Raw genomic sequence first — 27098 nt, forward strand, 5'->3', positions numbered from 1 at the left:
TGTCTTCCAGAGCTTGACTTGAAGGGGATCCTCTGGATTCCTGGTAATCTGTTAGCTGCTACAATCAGCTGAAGACAGTGTCCTCTTGACTCCAGTGTGATGAATCTATACCCCATGGCTGAGGGGTATGGGCCAATTCCATGAGGGTATGTGGCTCCCCTTGTTTTACACATTTTAAGGGTGCATCATCAATAGCAGGAGAATCTCGCTTGCCTCTATAAATTTGAGCAAAGAGACACCATAGAACAACCAGTAGCACCCACATCAGCAAGTACAAAGAGCTAGATTTCTAAATTGCTTTTACATGTTAGGATGGGGGCCTGAGATCTGTCCTTAGTGATATTCCTCCTTTAATAAGACATATCAAGGATGTGCTCTCTTTGGCAGCACATGTACTAAAATTGGAACGAAACAGAGAAGATTAGCATGGCTCCTGTGCAAGGATGACATGCAAATTCATAAAGTGTTCCATATTTTTTAAAAAAAGACATGCAGAAAAATGGATGGACCTGGAAAGTATTATACTAAGTGAGGTAACCCAGACCCAGAAAGTCAAGCGCCACATGTTCTCTCTCATATGTGGATCCTAGCTACAGATGACTGGGCTTCTGCGTGAGAATGAAAATACTTAGTAGCAGAGGCCAGTAAGTTAAAAAGGAGACATAAAGGGTAGAGAAAGGAAGGGAGGAGGATACTTAATAGGTTGATATTGTATATATGTAATTACAATGATTGTAATGGGGAGGTAATATGATGGAGAATGGAATTTCAAATGGGAAAGTGTGGGGGTGGAGAGGGAGGGAATTACCATGGGATATATTTTATAATCATGGAAAATGTTAATAAAAATTAAAAAAAAAAAAGAAGGACTAGGAAGATGGCTCAGTGGATGAAGTGCTTGTCATGCAAGCCTGAATACTTGAGATTTGATCCCCAGAACCCACATTAAGAAAAAAAAAAAGCTGAGTGTGGTGCATGTCTGTAGCCTGAGTCCCAGCATCAGGAGGCTGAGGTAGGAGGATTGCTGTGAATTTGAGAGACCTGGGCCATCACACAGAGCTGTTTTGTTGTATTTTAAAATAACATTGTGAGGGAGGGTATTACCATGGAGTATTTTTTATAATCATGGAAGTTGTTAATAAAAATTTTGAAAAAAAAAAGACATATCAAGGAGAGATTGGACTAATACAAATCAATAACTATCAGGTAAGCATAACCAGTGAGGACAATTTTTGGAATTTTTATTCAAAGGCAACAGTGCTGAGTAATCAGGGACAGGCAGAGGCAGAAGGCATGAGTTAATGTTAGAGTTTGGTATTGTAAGCCAGCATCAGAGAGGGGAGCCTATTAGTCAGAGTCTTTGTTTATAATGAAATATTTTAGCCAAGAATGGTGGCAAATGCCTTTAATCCTAGCACTCAGGAGGCAGAGGTAGGAGGATCGCCGTGAGTTCGAGGCCACCCTAAGACTACATAGTGAATTCCAGGTCAGCCTGAGCTAGAGTGAGACCCTACCTCGAAAAAAACAAACAAACAAAAAATTAAAAAATTAAAATAAATTTAAAAAATTAAAAATTTTTGTGTGTGCATATACTTTTTTTTTTTTTCAGGGTAGGGTTTCACTCTAGCCCAGGCTAACCTGGAATTCACTATGGAGTCTCAGGGGTGGCCTCAAACTCACAGTGATCCTCCTACCTCTGCCTCCTGAGTGCTGAGATTAAAGGTGTGTGCCACCATGCCCGGTTAGTTCTATTTACTTACTGGGTGATTAAAACCATGCAGGCTGCCAAAATTAACGATATAGTTTATTTATTTATTTATTTGACAGAGAAAGAGGGAGAGAGAGAGAGAATGGGCATGCAAACGAACTCCAGACACATGCACCATCTTGTGCATCTGGCTAACATGTGTCCTGGCAAATTGAATCTGGGTCCTTGGCTTTGCAGGCAAATGCCTTAACCGCAAAGACATCCCTTCAGCCTCTAACTATGTATTTTGGAGGTTGATAATGGCTCTGGGACTGGAGAATAAGTGCCTTTAACCATTTTATAGTATAACATAGAGCATATTTATTTATGACTGTTAAAATATATGAAGCTTAGCTGGGCATGGTGGCACACTCCTTTAATCCTAGCACTTGGGAAGCAGAGGTAGGAGGATTGCTGAAAGTTCAAGGCCCCTGAGACTACATAGTGAATTCCAAGTTAGCCTGGGCTAAAAAAAAAAAAAAAAAAAAAAGATGTGAAGCTTAGACAAACCATATATTAAAATTGTTTGTATATAGTAGATTTCCCTAAGACATGGGAGCTTCCTCAGTTTTCCTAAGAACAAAGTCACAATGGCTATGTAAATTTTTATAAGACTTAGATTATAACCTCAGTGATAACCATCCAGCAAAACAACCATGAACAAGACAAGAGCCATCTTAAAGTTGCAGGGTTTTAGCAAGGTGTGGTGGTGCATGCCTTTAATCCCAGCACTTGGGAGGCAGAGGTAGGATCACACTGAGTTCAAGGCCAGCCTGGAACTACAGAGTGAGTTCCAGGTCAGCCTGGGCTATAGTGAGACCCCCTACCTTGAAAATAAAAGTAAATAAAAATTACCCAACCCTTTAACTTTTTTCAAGAGAAAAAAAAAGAAAAGAAAAACTTTAGATAGCCAAACATCATGGACTTTGTATAAACCAAATTACAATATTACAATATCTGGAAAAATCTGATATTGAGAAAAAGTAGTGTTCACATATTTAAGGCACATGAGGCTACAAAGAGCAAACTATGAACAAAAGTTCTACTAAAAGAATTCAAAATAAACAAGAAATATTTCTTATGTAGTAACATTTTTGGCTTAAATATAAAGACATGAAAATCTTTACAATTTTTAAAGCTCATCAGAATCAGGATACCTTTATACAATATTTTCATATATTTTTTATGAGGATATTTAGCACTTTTAAAAGCTAAATAACACTTGGGAGACAGAGGTAGAAGGATCGCCATGAGTTTAAGGTCACCCTTAGATGACATAGTGAGTTCCAGGTCAGCCTGGACTAGAGTGAAACCCTACCTCAAAGAAAAAAAAAAAAAACCTAAGATGTCCATCCAATCTATAAGTCAGTTTCTGAAATTAATTCAGCTATATCTAACACACCCAAAGAATAGAGGAACTGGACTAAACTGCCATGATCTAATGAAAAAGGAAACAAGTCTCATGGATGTCAGGGTCATGTGCCACTTCAAACAGTCTCCACATGTATGCTCCACTGTGTGCGGCTGGCTTAGCAAACAAGCACCTTTAACTGCTGAGCCAGAGAGAAATATTTTCAGTCTCTTCCAAATCAATTTAATAGAACTATAGTGAATCCAAACATACACAAAATTTCATGACACAATCTATAACTACTCAAACCTTAATCAACTCTGTAATTCTGCCTGTGGCACTTTGGTAAACTTGCTCAGTAATGACATAAGTTAAATCTGAAATATTAAGACTGATTGTTGGAGGAACTGAGGAATTACATCTTAAATCACAACATAACTTTGTTTAGAATTTTCTTTTACTGTACACCATGAAGGAAATGGTTTCCAAGTATATGACAGATAAATGCTCTTCAGTGTTTCCAAATGTGGTCTATTTGCCTTATAAAATGGGAAAAGAGAGTAAATAATTCCTCTGTGAGCTTTTTTTTCCTTTTTTTTTTTTTTTTGAGGCAGGGTTTTAGCTATGATAACCTTAGGAGAGAGTTAAATATTAATGAGCCAATTTTAACCTTAAGATTTAGTTAAAAGGTTGACAAATAGAAGCCGGGCGTGGTGGCGCACACCTTTAATCCCAGCACTCAGGAGGCAGAGGTAGGAGGATTGCCATGAGTTCGAGGCCACCCTGAGACTCCATAGTGAATTCCAGGTCAGCCTGAGCCAGAGTGAGACCCTACCTCAAAAAACCAAAAAAAAAAAAAAAAAAAAAAGAAGGTTGACAAATAGAGGAACATAGCTAACTTGGTTGAGTACTCTAAAGTCAGTCTTTCACAACCATTATCATGACCAGATTAACATCAACAAGTTAAAGTTTATGTATTTATTTACTTATTTATTTGAGAGAGAAAGAATGGGCATGCCAGGGCCTCCATTCACTACAAACGAACTCCAGATACATGTGCCACCTTGTATATCTGGCTTGTGTGGGTACTGGGGAATCAAACCTGGGTCCTTATGCTTTGCAAGCAAGTGCCTTAACCACTAAGCCGTATCTTCATCGACACCCCTGCCCTTTTTGAGACAGAGTTAAAGTGTTTTTTGTTTTTTGGGTTGGTTTTTTTTTTTTTTTTTTTTTGGTTTTTTGAGGTAGGGTCTCACTCTGGTCCAGGCTGACCTGGAATTAACTCTTCGTCTCAGGGTGGCCTTGAACTCATGGCGATCCTCCTACCTCTGCCTCCCAAGTGCTGGGATTAAAGGCGTGTGCCACCATGCCCGGCGAGTTAAAGTTTTAAGTTTACAATCTGAATACCATAGCAACTGCTACCAGCCAGGACTGTCCTATGTTAGTCTGATGTAAGCCCTAGGCTAATAGTCATTTTATGTCTCGAGTCTGTAATCTGATCAAGTACTCTAAGGCTTAGTTAATCAACTTTGTCCTTAACTTTCTGTTTAAGTTTACTCATACCTTCATCCACATACTTTTACCTTACAATCTATATAATCACTCTGTAACAATGATTTTCATCAAACTTTAAAAAATTTATTTATTTATTTATTATTATTATTATTATTTTGGATTTTCAAGGTAGGGTCTCACTCTAGCCCAGGCTGACCTGGAATTCACTCTGTATTCTCAGGGTGGCCTTGAACTCATGGTGATCCTCCTACCTCTGCCTCCCGAGTGCTGGGATTAAAGGTGTGTGCCAGCACGCCCAGCTAAATTTATTTATTTTTATTAACAACTTCCATGATTGTAAACAATATCCCATGGTAATTACTTCCCTCCCCCCACTTTCCCCTTTGAAATTCCACTCTCCATCATATCCTCTCCCCCTCTCAATCAAACTCACTTTTATTTTGATGTCATGATCTTTTCCTTCTGTTATGATGGTCTTGTGTAGGATGTGTCAGGCACTGCGAGGTCATGGATATCCAGGCCATTTTATGTCTGGAGGATCATGTTGTAAGGACTTCTACCCTTCATTGGGCTCTTACATTCTTTCCGCCACCTCTTCCACAATGAACCCTGAGCCTGGGAAGGTGTGATAGAGATATAGCAGTGCTGAGCACTCCTCAAACTTTTTTTTTTCAAGGTAGGGTCTCACTCTGACCCAGGCTGACGTGGAATTAACTATGTAGCCTCAGGGTGGCCTCAAACTCATGGTGATCCTCCTACCTCTTCCTCCTGAGTGCTGGGATTAAAGGCATGTGCCACCATGCCCAGCTTTTTAAAAAAAATATTTTATTTTATTTTTTTAAAAAAATTTATTTATTTATTTGAGAGCGACAGACACAGAGAGAAAGATAGAGGGAGAGAGAGAATGGGCACGCCAGGGCTTCTAGCCTCTGCAAACGAACTCCAGGCACTTGCGCCCCCTTGTGCATCTGGCTAACGTGGGACCTGGGGAACTGAGCCTCAAACCAGGGTCCTTAGGCTTCACAGGCAAGCACTTAACCGATAAGCCATCTCTCCAGCCCATTTTATTTTTATTTATTTATTTATTTGACAGAAAAAGAGGGAGTGAGAGAGAATGGGAATGCCAGGGCCTCCAGCCACTGCAAACAAACTCCAGATGCGTGTGCCCCTTTGTGCATCTGGCTAATGTGGGTCCTGGGGAATCAAGCCTGGGTCCTTTGGCATTGCAGGCAAACATCTTAACCGCTAAGCCATCCCTCCAGCCCCCAGCTTTTTTTTTTTTTTTCTTCTAAATTTCAGGGAGAGTTTTGGACTTCCTTAGGGCTACAAGGCAATTTTTTGATCCTGTCATTTTACAACTTTTTAAGAGTAGGAGAATCTTGCATTTTTCCCTGCCTATGATCTTAATTACTTTCAGTGTTCCTACTGGGGGATATTCAACAATAAAAGTTGGGCCATGCAGTCTAGGATAGTGTGCTTGGTGGAGGACATCCTCCACAATAAATTTACTACTTACTACTGTGTTGGTGCTACAGAACTGACACAAAGGCAAGCTTTCCTAAGCATGCAGCCTTAGGGTTGTGAGCCACACATATACTCATACACACACATTCATTTCAAGTGCGCTTTTCATACAGACTTCAGACAACCATCTCCCCATAACAATTCATTCATTCATTCAGAAGCTATGCATTCCCATTTTAAATTCCTATTCTATTTACAACTCTGGAGACAAAAACAAAACCTTTCCAGTAATTTTCAGACCTCACATTGAGGATTTTCCAAACCAAAACTTGGCTAGTCACAATTCCAGTTTTTAATTTCCAATTTCCCCCAAGATGGTCAGGGTGTCTAGGATGCCCAAGGATGATCTGTTCAACTTGTTACGCAGTTGGGAGGTCATAGTTTCCCTCTGGTGCCCATTCCACATGAAAGGATGGCCAGTATAATTCATAGAAGCTCCTCAAAGAAAAGGCATCTCACATGGCACCTAAGTCAGATGCCTACATATTGGAAGAATGAAAAGTTGGTAAGGACTTGTTGCAATGGGCTAGATGTGCTAGATGTGGAGTTTGTTTGTCCCATGGTGGGGTTTTGATTCTGCAGCTGGTTTCCTAAGAGGATCCAAAAATGTTAAGCATGAAAGTACAAAACAAACACTAAACAGAAAGACAAGGACACATGGCCACACAGAACTGAAACAGACCAGGGGTCAGAGCGATGTGTCACCACTGCCTGGGATTTGGGAGGTATTGCTGTGTCCAGCCTTCCACTGAATCCCCTTACCTCTGAAAATTTTCAGACCAGATGACTCTCTGCTCACAGTGTTGATGTCTTCTGACTGTTACTCCTTTCTGCTGGCACATGGAGAATGTCCCTGGGGCTAAGGAATGCCTGTCAGTGGCCACCCCCAAGGGTCTCCAACCTGCAGTCAGAGTACAGTCCAAGAAATTAAGACTCTGAGACTGGATTCGGGGGTTAGTTTAGTGAGACTATATCTTGCTAGGGCCTCCAAATATAGAAAGTCCCAAACCATAAATGAACAGAAGACCACCCAAATAAAAATTAAACATATTGGGCTGGAGAGATGGCTTAGCGGTTAACCGCTTGCCTGTGAAGCCTGAGGACCCCGGTTCGAGGCTCGGTTCCCCAGGTCCCACGTTAGCCAGATGCACAAGGGGGCACATGCGTCTGGAGTTCGTTTGCAGAGGTTGGAGGCCCTGGCGCGCCCATTCTCTCTCTCTCTCCCTCTATCTGTCTTTCTCTCTGTGTCTGTCATTCTCAAATAAATAAATAAATAATTAAAAAAATTAAACATATTTTATTTATTTAAGAGAGAGAGAGAAAGGGAGGGAAAGAGAAAGTGAGACACAGACAGAGAGCAAATGGGCACCCCAGAGCATCCAGCCACTGCACATGAACTCGACACATGCACCCTCTTGTGCATCTGGCTTACATGGGTCCTAGAGAATCAAACTGGGATCCTTTGGCTTTTCAGGCAAACACCTTAACTGCTAAGCATATCTCTAGCCCCTGAATAAAATTTTAAAAAGAGAGTCTTGACTTCCAATTAAGATGGCAGTGTAGGAACCATGCCAAAGCAGCTTAGGGGAGAAGAAGCCAAAAAAAAAAACAAACAAACAAAAAAAAAAACAGCAAAATACACTCTTCTACTAAAAAGGAAAGGTGTATAATAAATTATCAACCACAGCAGAGAAGTAGGAGAGATCTAGAGCTTCTAGAGACAACAGAAGCAGGCAGAAGCAGCTCCAGCAGTGGCGACACCAGGTCTGCATGGCTACAGCCTCCAGGATCATCCTGAGCCACAGGAAAAGATTTTCTCCTATTCTGTAGGCTACCTCTTTGCTCTATTTACAGTGTTCTTTGCTGTACAAAAGCAATTATTTGCTCCTTGCAAACTCAAAAAATGGGAAGGCAGGGACCAAAGAAGTAGCTTGTGAGGGAGAGGATTGCGAGGACCAGCAGGAGAACTTCAGCCACCACCCATAGCCTCCCGTCTCCCCACGACCAGTGTAAACTCCAGCAAGCACCAGAGACCTGGGTAAGGGAGCTCATCTACATAGCACCTGGCACAGGTGATCAGAGCAGTGGCCTACCAACACAGCTAGCATACTTGAGCCCACAGCACAACAAAGAGGAACCCAAGTAGTTGAACAGCATAGCTGAGACCAAAGCCATCCCAAAAGGTAACTGGGATTACACCAGGTCAGCACCAGCCAAATAAGCCTGGTATCTAGGCTTAAATCGGAAGTGATAATTGCACCTTCCATGTCAGGGTAAATTATATGTTAAATCTGATGGATGCTCAGATTTGCCATTCTTTGTTTGTTTGTTTGTTTGTTTTTCGAGGTAGGGTCTCACTCTGGTCCAGGCTGACCTGGAATTAACTCTGTCATCTCAGGGTAGCCTTGAACTCATGGCAATCCTCCTACCTCTGCCTCCCGAGTGCTGGGATTAAAGGCATGCGCCACCATGCCCGGCTAGATTTGCCATTCTTTTTTTTTTTTTTAAATTTTTTTTGTTCATTTTTTATTTATTTATTTGCGAGTGACAGACATAGAGAGAAAGACAGAGAGAGGGAGAGAGAGAGAATGGGCACGCCAGGGCTTCCAGCCTCTGCAAACGAACTCCAGACGCGTGCGCCCCCTTGTGCATCTGGCTAATGTGGGACCTGGGGAACCAAGCCTCGAACCGGGGTCCTTAGGCTTCACAGGCAAGCGCTTAACCGCTAAGCCATCTCTCCAGCCCAAGATTTGCCATTCTTAAGCTACATTTTGGGCTTGTCATTTGTTGCTTCATGATTTATAGTGCCTTTGTTTCCTCTTCTATCATTCATTGGAGGAGAGTCTCACTCAGCCACAAGCTGACTTGGATCCCTCTACAGACCAGAAATCTGAGCCTCCCAATTGACAGAATTAAGGGTGTGGGGCAACACACACCCTTAGGGACTGTGACTTTGATAGAGGATTAATTTGTCATAATACCTACTCTTGCATAAATACTCTGTGCTTTTTTTCCATTGAATGTGTACATTGTTTAGTTAAATTTTAGAATTTGCCTGTATTTTATTCCACTCATCCTAGTTTAATACTCTCATAGCAGGCAAACCAAACACCTAGGGTCACACTTGTGGTTACTCTGAGTTTCTAGAGCCACACCTAGCACTTTAAGCTCCTACCATAAAGATATATAACATCAGATTGATTGATACATCTAATAATACTGAAGATAGTTAGAAAAACCAAGCATTAAATTAATCCAAGATATAAAAATCTCTACATTATAATACAAGAAAAAAAATCATGATAATATAAATCCAACAAAAAAGTATTAATGCATCAGAAATGACCCCCAGTGAGAATGATTTAAAGGAAATTCCTGAGAAAGATTTCAAAAGAATGATTATAAATATGTTCAAAGAAATCAAAGAGGAAATCAAAGAAATCACAGGAAACCAATTTAATGAAATTTGGAGGTCAATACAAGACATAAATAAGGTAATAGAAATAATAAAGAAAAACCAGTCAGAAATACTAGCAATGAAGAACACAGTCAATGAAATAAAAAGCACTAGAAAAAAATCTCACACAAAAACAGACATGTAGATCAATGGAACAGAATGGAGGACCCAGATGTAGTCTGGGAAGCTATAGCCACATGATCTTCAACAAAAATGCCTAAAATACTCATTGACAAAATGATAGCCTCTTTGGCAAATGGTGCTGGGAAAACTGGATATTTATCTGTAGAAGGATGAAAATAGATCCTTCTTTCTCTCCATGCATAAGAATTAACTTCAAATGAAAAAAAAAAAAGAATTAACTTCAAATGGATCAAAGACTTTAATATCAGACCTGAAACTCTGAAACTGATAGGGGAAAAATTAGGGGAAATCCTTCAACATATTGGTCTTGGCAAAGACTTTCTGAATATAACCTCAGTTGCTCAGGAAATAAAACCACACATTAACTGTTGGGACCTCCTGAAATTACAAAGCTTTTGTACAGCAAAGAACACTGTAAATAGAGCAAAGAGGTAGCCTACAGAATAGGAGAAAATCTTTGCCAGCTATACATCTGACAGAGGATTAATATCTAGGATATATGAAGTACTCAAAAAATTAAATAATAAGAAATCAAACAACCCAATTAAAATATGGGCTATGGAACTAAACAGAGAATTCTCAAAAGAGGAAATGCAGATGGCATATAAACATCTAAAAAATGTTCTACGTCCCTAGTTATCAAGGAAATGCAGATTAAAACTATGTTGAGATTATATCTCAGTCCTGTCAGATTGGCTACCATCATGAAAACAAATGACCATAAATGCCGGTGAGGATGCAGAAAAAGAGAAACCCTTCTACACTATTCATGGGAATGCAATCTGGTCCAGCCATTGTGGCAATCAATGTGGAGGTTTCTCTGACAGCTAAAAATAGATCTACCATATGACCCAGCTATACCACTCCTAGGCATATATTCTGAGGACTCATCCCACTGCCTTAGAGATACTTGGTCAACCATGTTTATTGCTGTTCTATTCACAATAGCTAGGAAATGGAACCAGCCTAGATGTCCTTCAGCTCTAGTAGATAATGAAGATGTGGCACATTTACACAATGGTGTTCTACTCAGTGGTAAAGAAAAGTGAAGTTATGAAATTTTCAGGAAAATGGATGGATCTGGAAAGGATTATATTAGTGAGGTAACCCAAGCCCAGAAAGCCAAGTGTCACATGTTCTCTCTCATATGTGGATCCTAGCTACAAATGATTGGACTTCTATGTGAGTAGAAAGAAAACTCAGTAGCAGAGGCCAGTAAGCTAGAAAAGGAGATATAAAGGGAATAGAAAGGGAGGGAGGGGTACTAATAGGATGGTATTATAGATATATGTAAGTAGAAGAACAGATTAATGGGGGTGAAAAAGCCTAAGTGAGATCAGGGGAAGAAACTGAGTAAAGGAAAGATGGAGGGAGGGCTAATCAAAATCTAAGAGGATATAAATAAGTCATATGGAAACCTACTGTTTTGGACAATGGAGCACTCAGGAGCCATACATTGTTACTAGAAAATTTTCAGTGCCAAGGATGGGATACCTTCCAGTGAGTTATTGGCCAGGGAGGTCCCTGATGTCCCCAAAACATTACAGGCAATTGTCAAGGCTGTTGGTTTCCCAACAGGAATAGATGGTAAGACCCTATTGCTGAAGACTGCATATACTTAAGCTGCAAAGTCACTGAGAAATCCTGCTGGAGATGAGCTGAAAACCTCCTCCATGTAGACCAGATAACAGAAAGCTGGAAAAAGCTATACTGCATGTAGTTCAATGGGAGAGAGAGAAATCACCGGTAAAGATACTCAACAATGGACAGTTCAAGCCTTAAATTTGGCCAGCAAGGCCAAATGAACCAACAGGTGCAATAGTGGCACATCTGTTATGGGGAAAACCAGTTGCCCTGTAATTTGACTGGAAGCCTGCTCCATGAGAGGCAATACATCCCTGATACCGAAAACCTACAACAGGGGTAGCTATGAGCCCTAGGGGTGTAACGTCTGCTGGTGTCTGGCTAAATGTATATACTATGCTTACCAACCTGCCCAGTAAGCACTTCTTTTAATGTTCATACCCATATGTTAAATGCTACTCTCACTTTTGGTTAGAGATGCTTCTCTTTCCAGATGGCAGTGACCTTGGGATGACTCAGAAGGCACCATGGTGCTAAGAAGAAATGACAGAGGAGTGTTCAGCACTGAAACATCTCTATCACACCTTCCAAGGCTCAGGGTCCCTTGTGGAAGAGGTGGCAGAAAGAATGTAAGAGCAAGGAAGGATATGACTCCTTACAATATGTTTTCCAGACACAAAATGGCCTGGATACCCATGACCTCACAGTGCCTGACACTACCTACACAAGACCATCATAATGGGAAGGAAAGATTATGACATCAAAATTAAAGAGAGACTGGTTGAGAGGGAGAGGGGATAGGATAGAGTGGAGTTTCAAAGGGGAAAATGGGGGTAGAGAATCATCATGTGATGTTGTTTATAATTATGGAAGTTGTCAATAAAAAATTAAATAATTAGAAAAAAGGAGAGTCTTTATTAAGACAGCTGGCAACTGTCTCCTCACAGCAAGGAGGAAAGCAGCCCTGTCTTACTTTTACAGTGAGCTTTTAAAGGCAAAAACCATAGTCCTTAACAATGATCTGAAAAAAAACCCAGACACCCCCTCCAAAATTGTCTTTAGCAAGAATAAGCAAGCATGATTATAAAAGCAGAATTTTTGCAGTTAGCACCAGGTATGAAGCAGATACCAAATATCAGGTATCTTGACCTCAGGGTGAGAGCAAACACCAGATGCCTTACTGGGACCACAGCCTCATTCTTATAATGAATGCTCTGTGCTAGTCTTTAATCTCCTATGGCCCCTTGAGAATGTCAAGATGGCTGAGTGGCCTAAGGTCTGTTTATCAGAGGTTGTTTCATATGTTTGTATGTGAGTGTAGTGTTGTGGTGTGCGCAGATGTGTGTACAGATGTGAATGCCCTATGCACACACATGCAGAAGCCAGAGGAGAAGGTTGGGTCTCCTCCTGTGTCACTCTTCTTTGTTATTTCCTTGAGATAGAGTTTCTCTCTGAACTCAGAACAGCCATTTTGGTCAGACTGGTTGATCAGTGAGCCCAATGATTCTCCTGTTTCTGTTCCCCATAGAACTGGAGTAATGGGACGCATGGCAATGCCCAGCTTTTATGTGGGTGAGGGGATCAAACTCAGGCCCTCTCAGGCTCTCATGCTTGAGTGGTAAGTTCTCTTACCTGCTGAGCCCAACTGATCTCCCAGCCCCAACTTATGCTTATATTTTTGCATTTAAATGAAACAAAATGCTTCTAGGATCAGTTTTATTCTTTATTTTCCTATACTATCAAACAGATTTGACCAGTTCTGTGTACAGTGAGATGTTTTTTGGTCCAGAAGAGTTTGAATTCTTTCAGGTTGGATTTGATACTGAAATAACATTTTGCTTCAAAGAACTAAAGGTAAGAAAACATTTGTGTTCAATTTAAATTGTTACTGGCATATTTTTTTTTAAATGAAGACTTCACCTTTATTTTTCTTCTGCTTTCAGGGAATACTGACATTTTCAGAAGCTCTTCGTGTTCCTATAGCCATCCAGTTTGACTTTCCTGGGAAGTATGTCTTGAGAACTTTCTTGAGTTTCTTTTCTTTTGCATCATGGTGAAATTGATTCATACATACCTCAGAAGCAACATTTATTAAGCTAAATTATACACACACACATATAATTTGTAACCAGAGAGAGAGAAAAACACAGAGAGAATGTGTATGTAAGGGCCTCCTGTCACTACAAACAAACTATAGGCATATGTACCACTTTGTGTGTTTGGCTTTGCAGGCAAGTGCCTTTAACTGCTGAGTCATATCCCCAGTACATTTCAATTTTTATTTTTTTTAAATATTTTATTTTTATTCATTTATTTGGCAGAGAAAGAGAGAGAGACAGAATGGGTGCGCCAGGGCCTCCTGCCACTGAAAACGAACTCCAGACGTGTGTGCCTCCTTGTGCATCTGGCTAACATGAGTTCTGGGGAATCAAACCTGAGTCCTTTGGCTTTGCAGGCAAATGTCCTAACCGCTAAGCCATCCCTCTAGCCCCCCCTTTTTAGGCAGGGTCTCATCCTGGTCCAGGCTGACCAGGAATTCAGAAAGTATCCCAGGCTATCCTTGAAATCATGGTGATTTCTCTTACCTCAGCCTCCAAATGTGATCATGGGTGTGCACTACCATGCCAAGCTTTGTATTATTTACTTTTTTTGGTTTTTCAAGGCAGGGTTTCTCTCTAGCCCAGGCTGACCTGTAATTCATTATGTAGTCTCAGGCTGGTCTCAAACTCATTGCAATCCTTCTACCTCTGCCTCCCAAGTACTGGGATTAAAGGCATGCAGCACCACGCCCGACTTTGTATTGTTGCTTTTTATTCTAGAATGTAGTCATATTTTCTGATGTGTTTTTGATGTCCATCTGAACATGAGTGCTACTGTTGTCTCTTTAGACCGGTTGTTTTAAGTGTCAACGATATGCTACTGGAAGCTAACTTTATCTTGGCTACGTTAGCTGATCACTCCAGTGGAGCGTCTTCACCACAGTCACCATGTCTTTCCCAGGTCCAGGAAAGGTAAGGATGTATTTCAACATTGTTATTCTGAAACAACTCAGGAAACAATTGACAATTTCACAAACATTAAATCAGAAATGTTGATTGAATCTGGAAGAGCTATATGAGGTCAAGTGCTGGGATTATAGGCATGAGCCACCACATCCACCTCAGTGGTATTTTGTTGTTGTTATTTTTCAAGGTAGGGTCTCACTGTAGTCCAGGCTGACCTGTAATTCACTATGTAGTCTCAGGGTGGCCTCGAACTCACAGTGATCCTCCTACCTCTGCCTCCCAAGTGCTTGGATTAAAGGCATGTGCCACCACACCCAGGCCAGCTCAGTTGAATTTTAAGAGTGATACAGGATAGCCTAGTGGCCACACCTGTAATCTCAATATTTGGGAGATGGAGGCAGGCTTTGGCTACTGTCTTAAAAAAAAAAAAAGATCCAAGCATGGTGGTGCACGCCTTTAATCCCAGCACTTGGGAGGCAGAGGTAGGAGGATCACAGTGACTGGAGGCCAACCTGAGACTACATAGTGAATTCCAGGTCAGCCTGCACTATGAGTGAGACCCTACCTTGACAAAAAAAAAAAAAAAAAAAAGAGCAATACAGTGTTCAGTTTCATAGGAAAGTCTGTATTTACTACCTAGAACCGTTTCTCAGGTATAGGGATTCTTTTCCTTTTTTAATGCTTAGTCTCGTGTGTATGTGTGAGCACATGTACATGCTTGTGTATGTCCAGGTGCACATGTTCGGTACATGCATACCTGTACATATGCATGTGGAGGAGGCCAGAGGACAACCTCAAGTATCATTCTTCGGGTGCCATCCACTTGTTCTTTAAAAATATATATTTTTTATTTATTTATTTAGGAGAGAGAAAATAGGGCTACCTGGACCTCTAACTGCTGAAAATGAACTCTAGGTGCATGTGCCACCTTGAACATCTGGCTTATATGAGTCCTGGGGAATCAAATCTGGGTCCTTTGGCTTTGCAAGCAAGTGCTTTATCCATGAAGCCATCTGGCCTTTTTTTTTCCCCCCCGAGGTAGTGTTTCACTCTATCCCAGTCTGACCTAGAATTCACTATGGAGTCTCAGGGTGGCCTCAAACTCACGGTGATCCTCCTACCTCTGCCTCCTGAGTGCTGGGATTAAAGGCGTGTGCCACCATGTTGGCTTGTTTTTGTTTTTTAATGTGCAGCCCAGGCTGACCTGGAATTCACTATGTAGTCACAGGCTGGCCTTGAACTCACAGCAGTCCTCTTATCCCTACCTCCTGGATGTTGGGATTAAAGGCATGCACCACCATGCCTGGCTTACATATAGTTATCTTTTAGAGAAGATGTGAGTTCGAAGCCAGTCTGGGATTATACAGTGAGTCTAGGTAATGCTAGGCTAAAGTGAAATCTTGTCTCAAAAATAAAGAAAGAAAGAAAGAAAGAAAGAAAGAAAGAAAGAAAGAAAGAAAGAAAGAAAGAAAGGATGCCCAATTCATGTTATTAACATCAAAAGGACTGCATGCATATTATGAAATAGAATGTAGATTTTCTGTGGGCTTTAATAATTAAAAGTAAACTATGTTTTAAAAACAAGGAAGATTGGGATGTAACATACATATATATTGTACCTGTTCCCCCATAAAACATGTATTATGGGCATATTCCAGTATCAAGCATTATGACTTGAAAACGTAGCCTCCTAAAAGTTGATGTTATACATGTCTAATATGACAACATTTTTTTCCCTCATTTGACCCTGGCACCACTTTACATATCTGATGAACAGTGGATTGATTACTTTACTGAAAGATTCAAATCTGTCAAGGAATAAATGGTCACACATACAAATCTTCAGCAAGTAGTCCTGTGTTATGAGTAAATTTCCTAACGCAGAACTATCATTATCATCTCACACTGCTCCATTAGTGTAAATAGCGCCTTCATCTAATCCCTCTTAATACAACAGGTCAGATCCAACAGGGTCAAGCGCAAAGGCTGGTGAAGGTAGAGCCAGCCAGGTCCCGGAGAGTATCTCGAGAACAGCACGCAAGAGGCTGTTTCCTAAGGAGCCTTCTGCCAGCGACTTTGCACTGAAGAACTGTGACAGCTATGTGACCAAGAGAGCTAGTGCCAACAGAGACAATATCTGTGAGGTGCCAGGAAGCATTGTCAGCACAGAGGAAGGGCCAGGCTGCTCACAGTTCAGGAAGGTAAGAGAAAAGTGTGCTGTGGCCAAGGTTCAGTGTAATTCTCATCCTCATTGTCTTTTTGCTGTTTTCCTGCCATGCCCCCCTCTTACCCCACTTTCCTGACATTCCCATGGCTTTTTTTAATTGTTGTTCTTTGGCTTTGCAGGCAAGCACCTTAACTTCTAAGCCATCTCTCCAGCTCTCAATCTCTCTCTCTCTTTTTTTGGTAGAGGTAGGGTCTACTCTAGCTCAGGCTAACCTGGAATTCACTATGTAGTCTCAGGGTGGCCTTGAACTCATGGTGATCCCCCTACCTCTGCCTCCCAAGTGCTGGGATTAAAGGTGTGTGCCACCATACCCAGATTTCTTTCTTTTCTTTTTCTCTTTCTTTCTTTTTCTTTTATTCTTTCTTTCTTTCTTCTTTCTTTTTTTTTCAAGGTAGGGTCTTACTCTAGCTCAGGCTGACCTTGCAACTCACTCTAGTTCCAGGCTGGCCTCAAATTCACAGCAATTCTTCAAGATTAAAGTCGTGTGCCACCATGCCTGTCTTCTTTTCTCTCTCTCTCTCTCTTTTTATCTTCAGTTTTTCAAGGTATCTTCTCACTCTAGCCTAGCCTGACCTGGAATTCACTATGTAATCTCAGGGTGGCCTCAAACTCACAGCAATCTTCCTACCTCTGCCTCCCGAGTGCTGGGATTAAAGGTGTGCACCACCATACCAGGCTCTTTCTTTTTTCTTTTGCTACTGATAATGGAACTTAGGGCTTCTAGGTTCTAAGCATACGCACTTTGCCACTCAGTTGTTCCCAGGGCTCCTTATTTTTTAAACATTTATTTCTGGCATATATATTCTTTGCATAGTGTGCTGGGTTTCGTGAAGACAATCTCTTTAAGTATATTGTATGCTCTGATCACATTCACTCCCCTAGCATCCTGCTAGTGCTCCTCCTTTCCCCAGACTTAGCTTTCATGTCATGTGTGTGTGTACATATATACGGTATTATATGTCTCTATAAATTCTAGGGTCCACAAATAAGAGAAAACATTCATTATTGCTTATTTTGCTTAATGTAATGACCTCTAGTTGAATTTATTTTCTAGTAAGTTGCATAATTTCATTCTTCTTTCTGGTTGAATAAAACTCCATTGTGAGCCAGGCATGGTGGTACATGCTATTAATCCCAGCACTTGAGAGGCAGAGGAAGGAGGATTATTGTGAGTTTGAGGCCAGTTTGAGACTACATAGTGAATTCCAGGTCAGCCTGAGCTAGTGAGACCCTACCTCAAAGAAACAACAACAACAAAACTCCATTGTGTAATATGTCACAGTTGTTTATTTGTTTGTTTTGTTTTGTTTTTGGAGGTAGGGTCTCCCTCTAGCCCAGGCTGACCTGGAATTCATTATGTAGTCTCAGGGTAGCTTTGAACTCACGGCAATCCTTCTACCTCTGCTTTCCAAGTGCTGGGGTTAAAGGCATGAGCCTCCATTTCTGCCTGCCAGTTTCTTTATCCATCATTTGTTGATGGTCACCTTGGCTGACTCTAGAACTTGGCTATTACAATTAGTGCTACAAGCCAGGGGCAGTAGTGCCCGCCTTTAATCCCAGCACTCTGGAGTCAGAGGTGGGAGGATCATTGTGAGTTGGAGGCCACCCTGAGACTCCATAGTGAAGTCCAGGTCAGCCTGGGCTAGAGCAAGACCCTACCTTGAAAAAAAATAGTGCTGCAACAAATGAGGATATGCAGATATCTCTGTGGTATGTTGACTTACCAGTCATTTGTGTATATACCCATTCCTACTCAGAAGTAGTATAGCTGAGTCATATGATAGTTCTGTTTTTAGTTTAATTATCCTCAGTACTTTTTAGATAGGGTCTCATGTAGTCTAGGCTGGCCTTGAACTCACTATGTAGCCAAGTGTTGTAGTTACCTTCTTTTTGCTGGGACAAACAATTTATGGTAGGAAAGGGTTTATTTCAGACTTAAAGATTCCAGGGGAAGCTTCATCATGGTGGAGGAAGCTGGAACACTTCATCATCTATCCATAGCAGACAGACAACAGCTAGCACCAGCCAGCAGAGCTGACTCCAAACAATGACAGGTTGGACCCAAGATCTGCCCCCAGTGACACACTTCCCACAGCAGTGCTCTGCATGCTGGAGACTAAGAAGGAAGCTTAATCAAAAACATCTGAAGCAAACAGGCATGATGGCGCACACCTTTAATTCTAGCACTTGGGCAGCAGAGGTAAGAGGATCACTCTAAGTCTGAGTCCTGCCTGAGACTACATAGTGAATTCTAGGTCAGCCTGAGCTAGAGTGAAACCCTACCTGGGGGGCGGGGGAGACCTGAGGCTATGGGGGACATTTACATTCACCACCACACTGATGATGTCTTTGAACTTCTGATCCTCCTACCTCGTCTCTCAAGTGCTGGAATTACAAGTGTGTTCCACCATACCTGGTTTATTTTTAGTTTAGTTTATTTTTTGTTTGTTTCATTGTTTTTTCAAGGTAGTATCTCACTCTAGCCCAGGCTGACCTGGAATTCACTATGTAGTCTCAGGGTAGCCCATCTTATAATTCTTTATATATGCTAGATACTAATCTTGGTCAGATATATAACTAACAAAGGTTTTTCTCCCATTCCATAGGTTCTTTGTACGCAATTGTTTCCTTTGTTGTGCAGAAGCAATGCATTAATTTCATGCATTACCATTTATCATTTCTTAGTATTATTTCCTAAGTGATTGGAGTCCTTTGCAGAGAGTTCTTGCTGGGCTGGAGAGATGGCTCAGTGGTTAAAGGCACTTGCCTGCAAAGCCTAACAACCCAGGTTCAATTCCCCAGTACCCATGCAAAGCCAGATGCACAAAATGGCACATGTGTCTGGAGGTTGTTTGTAGTGGGGGGAGACCCTGGTGTGCCCTTTTTTTTTTTTTTTTTTTTGGTTTTTCGAGTTAGGGTCTCACTCTGGCTCAGGCTGACCTGGAATTCACTATGTAGTCTCAGGGTGGCCTCGAACTCTCAGCGATCCTCCTACCTCTTCCTCCCGAGTGCTGGGATTAAAGGTGTGCGCCACCACACCCGGCTTGGTGTGCCCATTTTTATCTCTTTTGCTCTATCTGCCTCTTTCTCTCTCTCACTCTCAAACAAGTAAATAAATAAAACATTTTTAAAGTAAAAAGAAGGGGGCTGGAGGAATGGCTTAGTGGTTAAGGAGCTTGCCTGCAAAGCCAAAGGACCCAGGTTCAATTTCCCAGTACCCATGTAAAGCCAGATGAACATGGTGGTACATGTGTCTGGAGTTTGCTCACAGTGGCTAGAGATCCTGATGTGCCCATTCTCTTTCTCTCTGCTTCTGTCTTTCTCTCTATCTCAAATAAATAAATATTTTTTTCCATTCTTTCTTTTTTTTTAATTTTTATTAGCATTTTCCATGATTATAAAAAAAATCCCATGGTAATTCTCTCCCTTCTCCCCCCCCCCACTTTCCCCTTTGAAATTCCATTCTCTATCATATTACCTCCCCATCTCAATCATTGTACTTACATATATACAATATCAACCTATTCAGTAGCCTCCTCCCTTTTTCTTCCCTTTATGTCTCCTTTTTAACTTTTTAACTGGCCTCTGCTACCATTTTTCTTCTCACACAGAAGCCCAATAATCTGTAGCTAGGATCCACATATGAGAGAGAATATGTGGCGCTTGGCTTTCTGGGCCTGGGTTACCTCACTTAGTATAATCCTTTCCAGGTCCATCCATTTTTTTGCAAATTTCATAACTTCATTTTTCTTTACCACGGAGTAGAACTCCATTGTATAAATGTGTCACATCTTCATTATCCACTCATCTGTTGAGGGACATCTAGGCTGGTTCCATCTCCCAGCTATTATAAATATCTCAAATAAATAAATATTTTTTTAAAGTAAGAAAAAAAGAGCTGGGCATGGTGATGTATGCCTTTAATCCCAGCACACTCAGGAGGCAGAGGTAGGAGGATTGCCATGAGTTTGAGGCCAGCTTGAGACTACATAGTGAATTCCAGGTCAGCCTGGGCTAGAGTGAGACCCTACCTCTACAAAAAAAAAAGAGAGAGAGAGAGAGAGAGACAGCTGGAGAGATGGCTTAGCAGTTAAGGTGCTTGTCTGCAAAGCCAAAGAACCCAGGTTAAATTCTCCAGGACTGACACAAGCCAGATGCACATGGTGGCACATGCATCTAGAGTTCATTTGCAGTGCCTGGAGGTTCTGGTGTGCTCATTCTCTCCCTCTCTCTCTCTCTCTCTCTCACACACACACATACACTCTCTCTCTCTCTCTCTCTCAAATAAGTAAATAAAAATAAAAAAAATTTAAAAGTGGGCTGGAGAAATGGCATAGCAGTTAAGGTGCTTGCCTACAAAGCCTAAAGACCCATGTTTGCTCTCCCTCTAGATCCCATGCAAGCCAGATGCACAAAGATGGAGCAAGCACAAGGTCACACATGCCCACTAGGTGCCGGAAGCATCTAGAGTTTGATTACAGTGGCTGAGGCCCTGGTGCACCAGTTCTCTCTCCCTTTCTCTCTTTCTCTCATGTGTGCTTTCTCTAAAAAAATGTTGTCTTTTTTTTTTTTTCCCGAGGTAGGTTCTCACTCTAACCCAGGCTGACCTGGAATTCACTATGGAATCTCAGGGTGGCCTCAAACTCACGGTGATCCTCCTACCTCTGCCTCCCAAGTACTGGGATTAAAGGCATCCACCACCACGCCTGGCTGTTTCTTTATTTTTAACTTTTAAAGTAACAAGAAATAGTCCCTGCCTATGTCTGTAACTTGAAGTGTTTTCCCCTGTTAGTTTCAGAGTTTCAGGTCTTACATGCTATATACTTGCTATATACCTTAGGATGACTTTGAACTTCTGTTCTTCCTACTTCTACCTCCCAAGTGCTGGGATTACAGGGCTGTGAAACCACTCCCAGTTTATGAAGTGTTATGGATAGAACTCAGGACTTCATGTATAGTAGTCAAGCACTCAACCAACAGACCAGTATCCCTCTCCATCCTGTGAATTGATTTAATTTTATTTATGAGAGAGAGAGAGAATGGGCACACCAGGACTTCTAGCCACTGCAGATGAACTCCAGAGGCATGCATCACTTTGTACATCTGGTTTACATGGGACCTGGAGAATCAAATCTGGGTCCTTAGACTTCCCAGGCAAGCGCCTTAATCACCAAGCCATCTCTCCATCCCATGAATTGATTTTTTTTTAAATTTTTTATTTATTTATTTGAGAGCGACAGACACAGAAAGACAGATAGAGGGAGAGAGAGAGAATGGGCGCGCCAGGGCTTCCAGCCTCTGCAAACGAACTCCAGACGCGTGCACCCCCTTGTGCATCTGGCTAACGTGGGACCTGGGGAACTGAGCCTCGAGCCTGGGTCCTTAGGCTTCACAGGCAAGCGCTTAACCGCTAAGCCATCTCTCCAGCCCGAATTGATTTTTTTTAATGTTTATTTTTTTTATTAGTATTTTCCATGATTATAAAAAATATCCCATGTTAATTCCCCCCCTCCCCCCACACTTTCCCCTTTGAAATTCCATTCTCCATCATATTACCTCCCCATCACAATCATTGTACTTACATATATACAATATCAACCTATTAAGTACCCTCCTCCCTTCCTTTCTCTTCCCTTTATGTCTCCTTTTTAACTTACTGGCCTCTGCTACTAAGTAATGAATTGATTTTTGTATGAAGTAAGAGATAGGGATCTAGGGCTGGAGAGATGGGTTAGTGATTAAGGCACTTGCCTTTGAAGCCTAAGGACCCATGTTCAACTCTTCAGATTCCACATATGCCAGACACCCAAGATAATGCAAGCATGCAAGGTTTCATATGCATGCAAGGTTTCATGTGCATACAAGGTGGCACACATGTCTGGAGTTCAGAGATAGGGATTTAGTTTCATTCTTCTACATGGATATCTACTTGGCCCAGCACCATTTGTTGAAGAGGCTTTTCTTGAAAGCATGCAAACACAGAGAGCAAAGAAAGACAGGTAGGGCCCAGGGCCTCCAGCCACTACAAATGAACTCCAGATGCATGTGCCACCTTGTGCATCTGGCTTTACATGGGTACTGGGGAATCAAACCCAGATTGCTAGGCTTCTCAGGCAAGCACTTTAATCACTGAGCCATCTCTCCAGCTTCCAAAAGGAATTATTTGCCCTAATGTAGCAAACTCCTGTAAGACTAAAATTCCATTAATGAGTTGTTAATGCTCCCCCTGAACCAGCAGCCTCCATTCTTACCCTGCCTTGTTCTCCTCCACAGGGACTGAGTGGCCCAAACCTTATGGAAACTGAGTCACATGAGTGCAGAGCACTTCAAGCCTCTCTTTTGCTATTTGTTAACTGTGTAGCTTGGACAAGTTACTGGCTGATCTTTGCCTCAGTTCCTTATCAGTAAAATAGGGATAATAACTATACCCATTCAATGGGATCATCATGAAAATTGAGTTAATACATACAAGTGGCACATGGTCTACTATCCATTGCTCCATGTTAATTATCATTGTTCATACCCATTCAATGGGATCATCATGAAAATTGAGTTAATACATACAACTGGCATATGGTCTACTCTCCATTGCTCCATGTTAATTATCATTGTTCTAGACCATTTTCTGCTCCTGTAGGTTTGACTGAACTGGAATGGCATCAGGGGCTGTCCTTGGGGTCTTTAACGAGCTTCATTGGCTTCCCCGTTCCTCCTCACCTCTCCCTAGAAACACCCTGCTTCAGCAATGGCAGACAGGCTTCCTCCCTAGCAATTCTGTCAGCTGTTTGGTTGGCTTGCCATGTAGAAGGCTCTACAGTAGAGTCTCTGCATGAGTAATGGTTTGCTCTGCTGTGCATGCTACTGGCTGTGTCTGTGAATCCAACTAAAGTCCCAGCCATGGGGATGGCAATAACACTGTCATATGGCCAGGCCAGTTCTACTTATGTATTCACTTAACGTTTTTTCTTTCTTTCTTTCTTTTTTTTCTTTTCTTTTTTTTTTTTTTTTTTGAGGTAGTATCTCACTCTAGCCCAAGCTGACCAGAAACTTACTTTGTAGTTCCAGGCTGGCCTCAAATTCACAGAGATCCTCCTACCTCAGCTTCCTGTGTGCTGGGACTAAAGGCATATGCCACCATGCAGGCTTAACTGTGTGTCTGTGTGTGTGTGTGTGTTTGATTTTATTTATTTATTTATTTATTTTTAGTTTTATTTTTTTTTTGAGGTAGGATCTCACTGTAGCTCAGGCTGACCTGGAATTCACTCTGTATTCTTAGCGTGGCCTCAAACTCACAGCGATTCTCCTACCTCTACCTCCTGAGGGCTGGGATTAAAGGCATGTGCCACCACACCTGGCTTGTTTTTTTATAGGGGTCTCACTCTAGCCAAGGCTAACCTGGAATTTACTATATAGCTCTAGTCTGGCTTAAACACACAATGATCCTCCAAGTGCTGAGAACTATTTTTTTCCCTTAAAAATATTTCTTTTGGGCTGGGAAGATGGCCCAGTAGTTAAGGCACTTGCCTGCCAAGCATAATGACCTGAATTCAATTCCCCAATACCCATGGAAGCCAGATGCACAGAGTGACACATGCGTCTGGAGGCCCTGGTGTGCCCATATACTTTCTCTCCCTCTCTCTCTCTCTGCCTGTATCTCCCTGCTTGCAAATACACAAATAAGATATTTCTTGCTTATTTGAGAGAGAAAGAGAATAGGCACACCAGTGCCTCTCATCACTGCAAATGAACTCTAGATGTATGCCCCACTTTGTGTGTCTGGTTTTACATGGGTACTGGGAAATTAAACTCAGGTCAGAATGCTTTGCAAATTCCCCAGCCATTAACTTTTTATTTTAAAATAATTTCACACTTTGAAATTATTTGCAGCTTCAGATAGTACTATTTAATTTTTTAATTAATTTATTTGCAAGCATAGAAAGGAAAGAGAGATAGACAAAGGGGAGGGGGAGAATGGGCACATCAGGACATATAGCCACTGTAAACAAACTCCAGATGAGTATGCTACTTTGTGCATCTTGCTTTACATCAGTAATGGAAAACTGAACGTGGGTCATTAGGCTTTGCAGGCAAGCACCTTAACCGCTGAGCTATCTCTCCAGTCCTTATTGGTGTTTTTATACCAGAAAGTTATTACTGTGATGTTTGTCAAGTGATTCATTTTCTTTTATGTTTTTCTGTATTTATTAGATAAAATCCACTTTAAGAAATAACTTACCTTCTCCTCTGTTATTTGCTATTCAGTAATTTATATAACTATGTACTCTTGTATATACATCTGTCTTATGGGCTATAATCCATGCTCTGTTTATTTATTTTGTTACTCAAACTGTCCCATATTTGGCCTGACTTGTTCTCTTGATTCAAGTGGATCCTGTGTCCCCTTGACATGTTTCTAGCAGCATTTCCTCACTTGGGAATCTTATGGTATTCTAAGCCTTATCTTGCATTTCCCATTTTCAGCCATTTCTCCAGGAGCCCTGGCTCCTGTGCCTGAAGCCTGGTATGTAGATACTAAGCCCTGGATGTTAGGTATGTTCTTTTGTGTTGGGATCTTATTGCTTCTAGGTCCTGTCCATAGACAGATCTGGGAAGTACTCGTGTGTGTTAACACAAATGCAGAAATTGGTCTATTTTATTTTTTTCTTTTCGAGGTAGGGTTTCCCTCTAGCCCAGGCTGACCTGGAATTCACTTTGTAGTCCCAAGGTAGCCTTGAGCTCACGGTGATCCTCCTACCTCTGCCTCCCAAGTGTTGGGACTGAAGGTGTGCACCATCACACCTAGCTACATTGGTTTATTTTTATATCTATATATTTGAATACATAAATTACAACCCATAAATTCATACTGATACCTGAAATACCAATCCATACCACAAGGCTTCCATATCCTTCCTCCTTTTCTCAGTAAGAAATTTATCTTGTAGTATGGATAAAGCATTTTCATATTCTTCAATCCTAGAATACATAGAAATACAACTCTACTAACTCTAAGTACAGTATTTGTGAATATTTTCTTGTCTTTATCCTCTAAGGATCTATGTCAAATATTGCCTTCTAACCAACTTAGGTTATCTCCTTCACCCACTCAAGTTGTAGTGTGGTTAGAAAATCACTTATAGGGCTGTAGAGATGGCTCAGCAGTTGCCTTTTAATTAATTTATTTGCAAGCATAGAAAGGAAAGAGAGATAGAAAAAGGGGAGGGGGAGAATGGGCACATCAGGACATATAGCCACTGTAAACAAACTCCAGATGAGTATGCTACTTTGTGCTACAAAGCCAAAGGACCCAGGTTTGATTCCCTAGTACCCACATAAGCCAGATGCACAAGGTGGCACATGTGTCTAAAGTTTGTTTGCAGTGAGTGGAGGCCCTGGAGTACCCATTCTCTCTTTCCCTACCTCTTTATCTCTCTCTCTCCCTCAAAATAAAGGTTTTTTTTTTTTAAATAAAGAAAATCATTTACAATATGGTTAACTTCATGTGGGCATTTGCCAGTTTTATCCTATCAGTCCTTGTTTCTTTTTTTGTTTTCTTTTTTGTTTTGTTTTGGGTTTTTTTTTTTTTTCAAGGTAGGGTCTCACTCTGGCTCAGGCTGACCTGGAATTAACTCTATAGTCTCAGGGTGGCCTCGAACTCATGGTGATCCTCCTACCTCTACCTCCCGAATGCTGGGACTAAAGGCATGCGCCACCATGCCCAGCCTTGTTTCTTTTTTTTTAAAAAAAAAAAAATTTTTTTTCTTTATTTGAGAGTGAGAAATAGGCAGGGGGAGGGAGAGAGAGAGGAGTGTGACAGGGCCTCTAGCCACTGCTAATGAACTTCATATGTGTGTGCCCCCTTGTGCAGCTGGCTTACGTGGGTACTGGGGAGTTGAGCCTGGGTCCTTTGGCTTTGTAGGCAAGCGCCTTAACCACTAAGCCACTTCTCCAGCCCCTTTGTTTCTTTTTTTAAAAAAAATATTTTATTTATTTATTTGGGCAAAAGGGGGGGGGCAGAGAGAGAGAGAGAGAGAGAGAGAGAGAGAGGGAGGGAGGGAGGGAGGGAGGGAGGGAGAGAATGGGTGTGCCAGAGCCTCCAGCTACAGCAAACAAACTCCAGACGCATGTGTCCCTTTGTGCATCTGGCTTACATAGGTCCTGGAGAATCGAACTGGAATCCTTTGGCTTTGCAGGCAAATGCTTTAACCACTAAGCCATTCCTATAGCCCAGTCCTTGATTCTTTCTCACAGAACCCTCACAGGGTCCTGAAGGCGCCATACTCAAAGACAGGCACAGAGCAGTGCCATTCCCTTCCTCCTTTCACTCCATATCTGTGCCAGTCAGCTTTTCTGTTGCTGTGACAGAATACCTGAAAAAAATAAGTTAAAGGAGAAAGTTTTGTTTTGTTTGTTTGAGGTAGGGTCTTGCTCTAGCCCAGGATGGCCTGGAATTCTCTATGTAGTCTCAGGGTGACCTTGAACTACCAGCAATCCTACCTCTGCCTCCAGAGTGCCACCATGCCAGGCAGAAGAAAGTATTTGTT

The 27098-nt window shown here is 41.6% G+C and overlaps 1 protein-coding gene and 1 non-coding gene across 2 annotated transcripts in view; both read left to right on the plus strand.

Annotated features, from left to right (window-relative positions):
* The window catches only part of Rad9b (RAD9 checkpoint clamp component B), a 70118-nt gene that overhangs the window by 38570 nt on the left and 4450 nt on the right, over positions 1 to 27098 (plus strand). The window contains exons 7-10 of the mRNA XM_045132116.1: positions 13070 to 13176; positions 13266 to 13330; positions 14211 to 14333; positions 16285 to 16528. Coding sequence (XP_044988051.1) covers positions 13070 to 13176; positions 13266 to 13330; positions 14211 to 14333; positions 16285 to 16528 — 539 coding nt within the window. The remainder of the gene's footprint in view (positions 1 to 13069; positions 13177 to 13265; positions 13331 to 14210; positions 14334 to 16284; positions 16529 to 27098) is intronic.
* LOC123454268 lies at positions 372 to 478 on the plus strand. The gene has a single exon (XR_006633253.1). It is a non-coding gene; the product is annotated as a U6 spliceosomal RNA (small nuclear RNA).

Source organism: Jaculus jaculus, chromosome 13 (genome assembly GCF_020740685.1).
Source record: "Jaculus jaculus isolate mJacJac1 chromosome 13, mJacJac1.mat.Y.cur, whole genome shotgun sequence".
NCBI lineage: Eukaryota > Metazoa > Chordata > Mammalia > Rodentia > Dipodidae > Jaculus > Jaculus jaculus.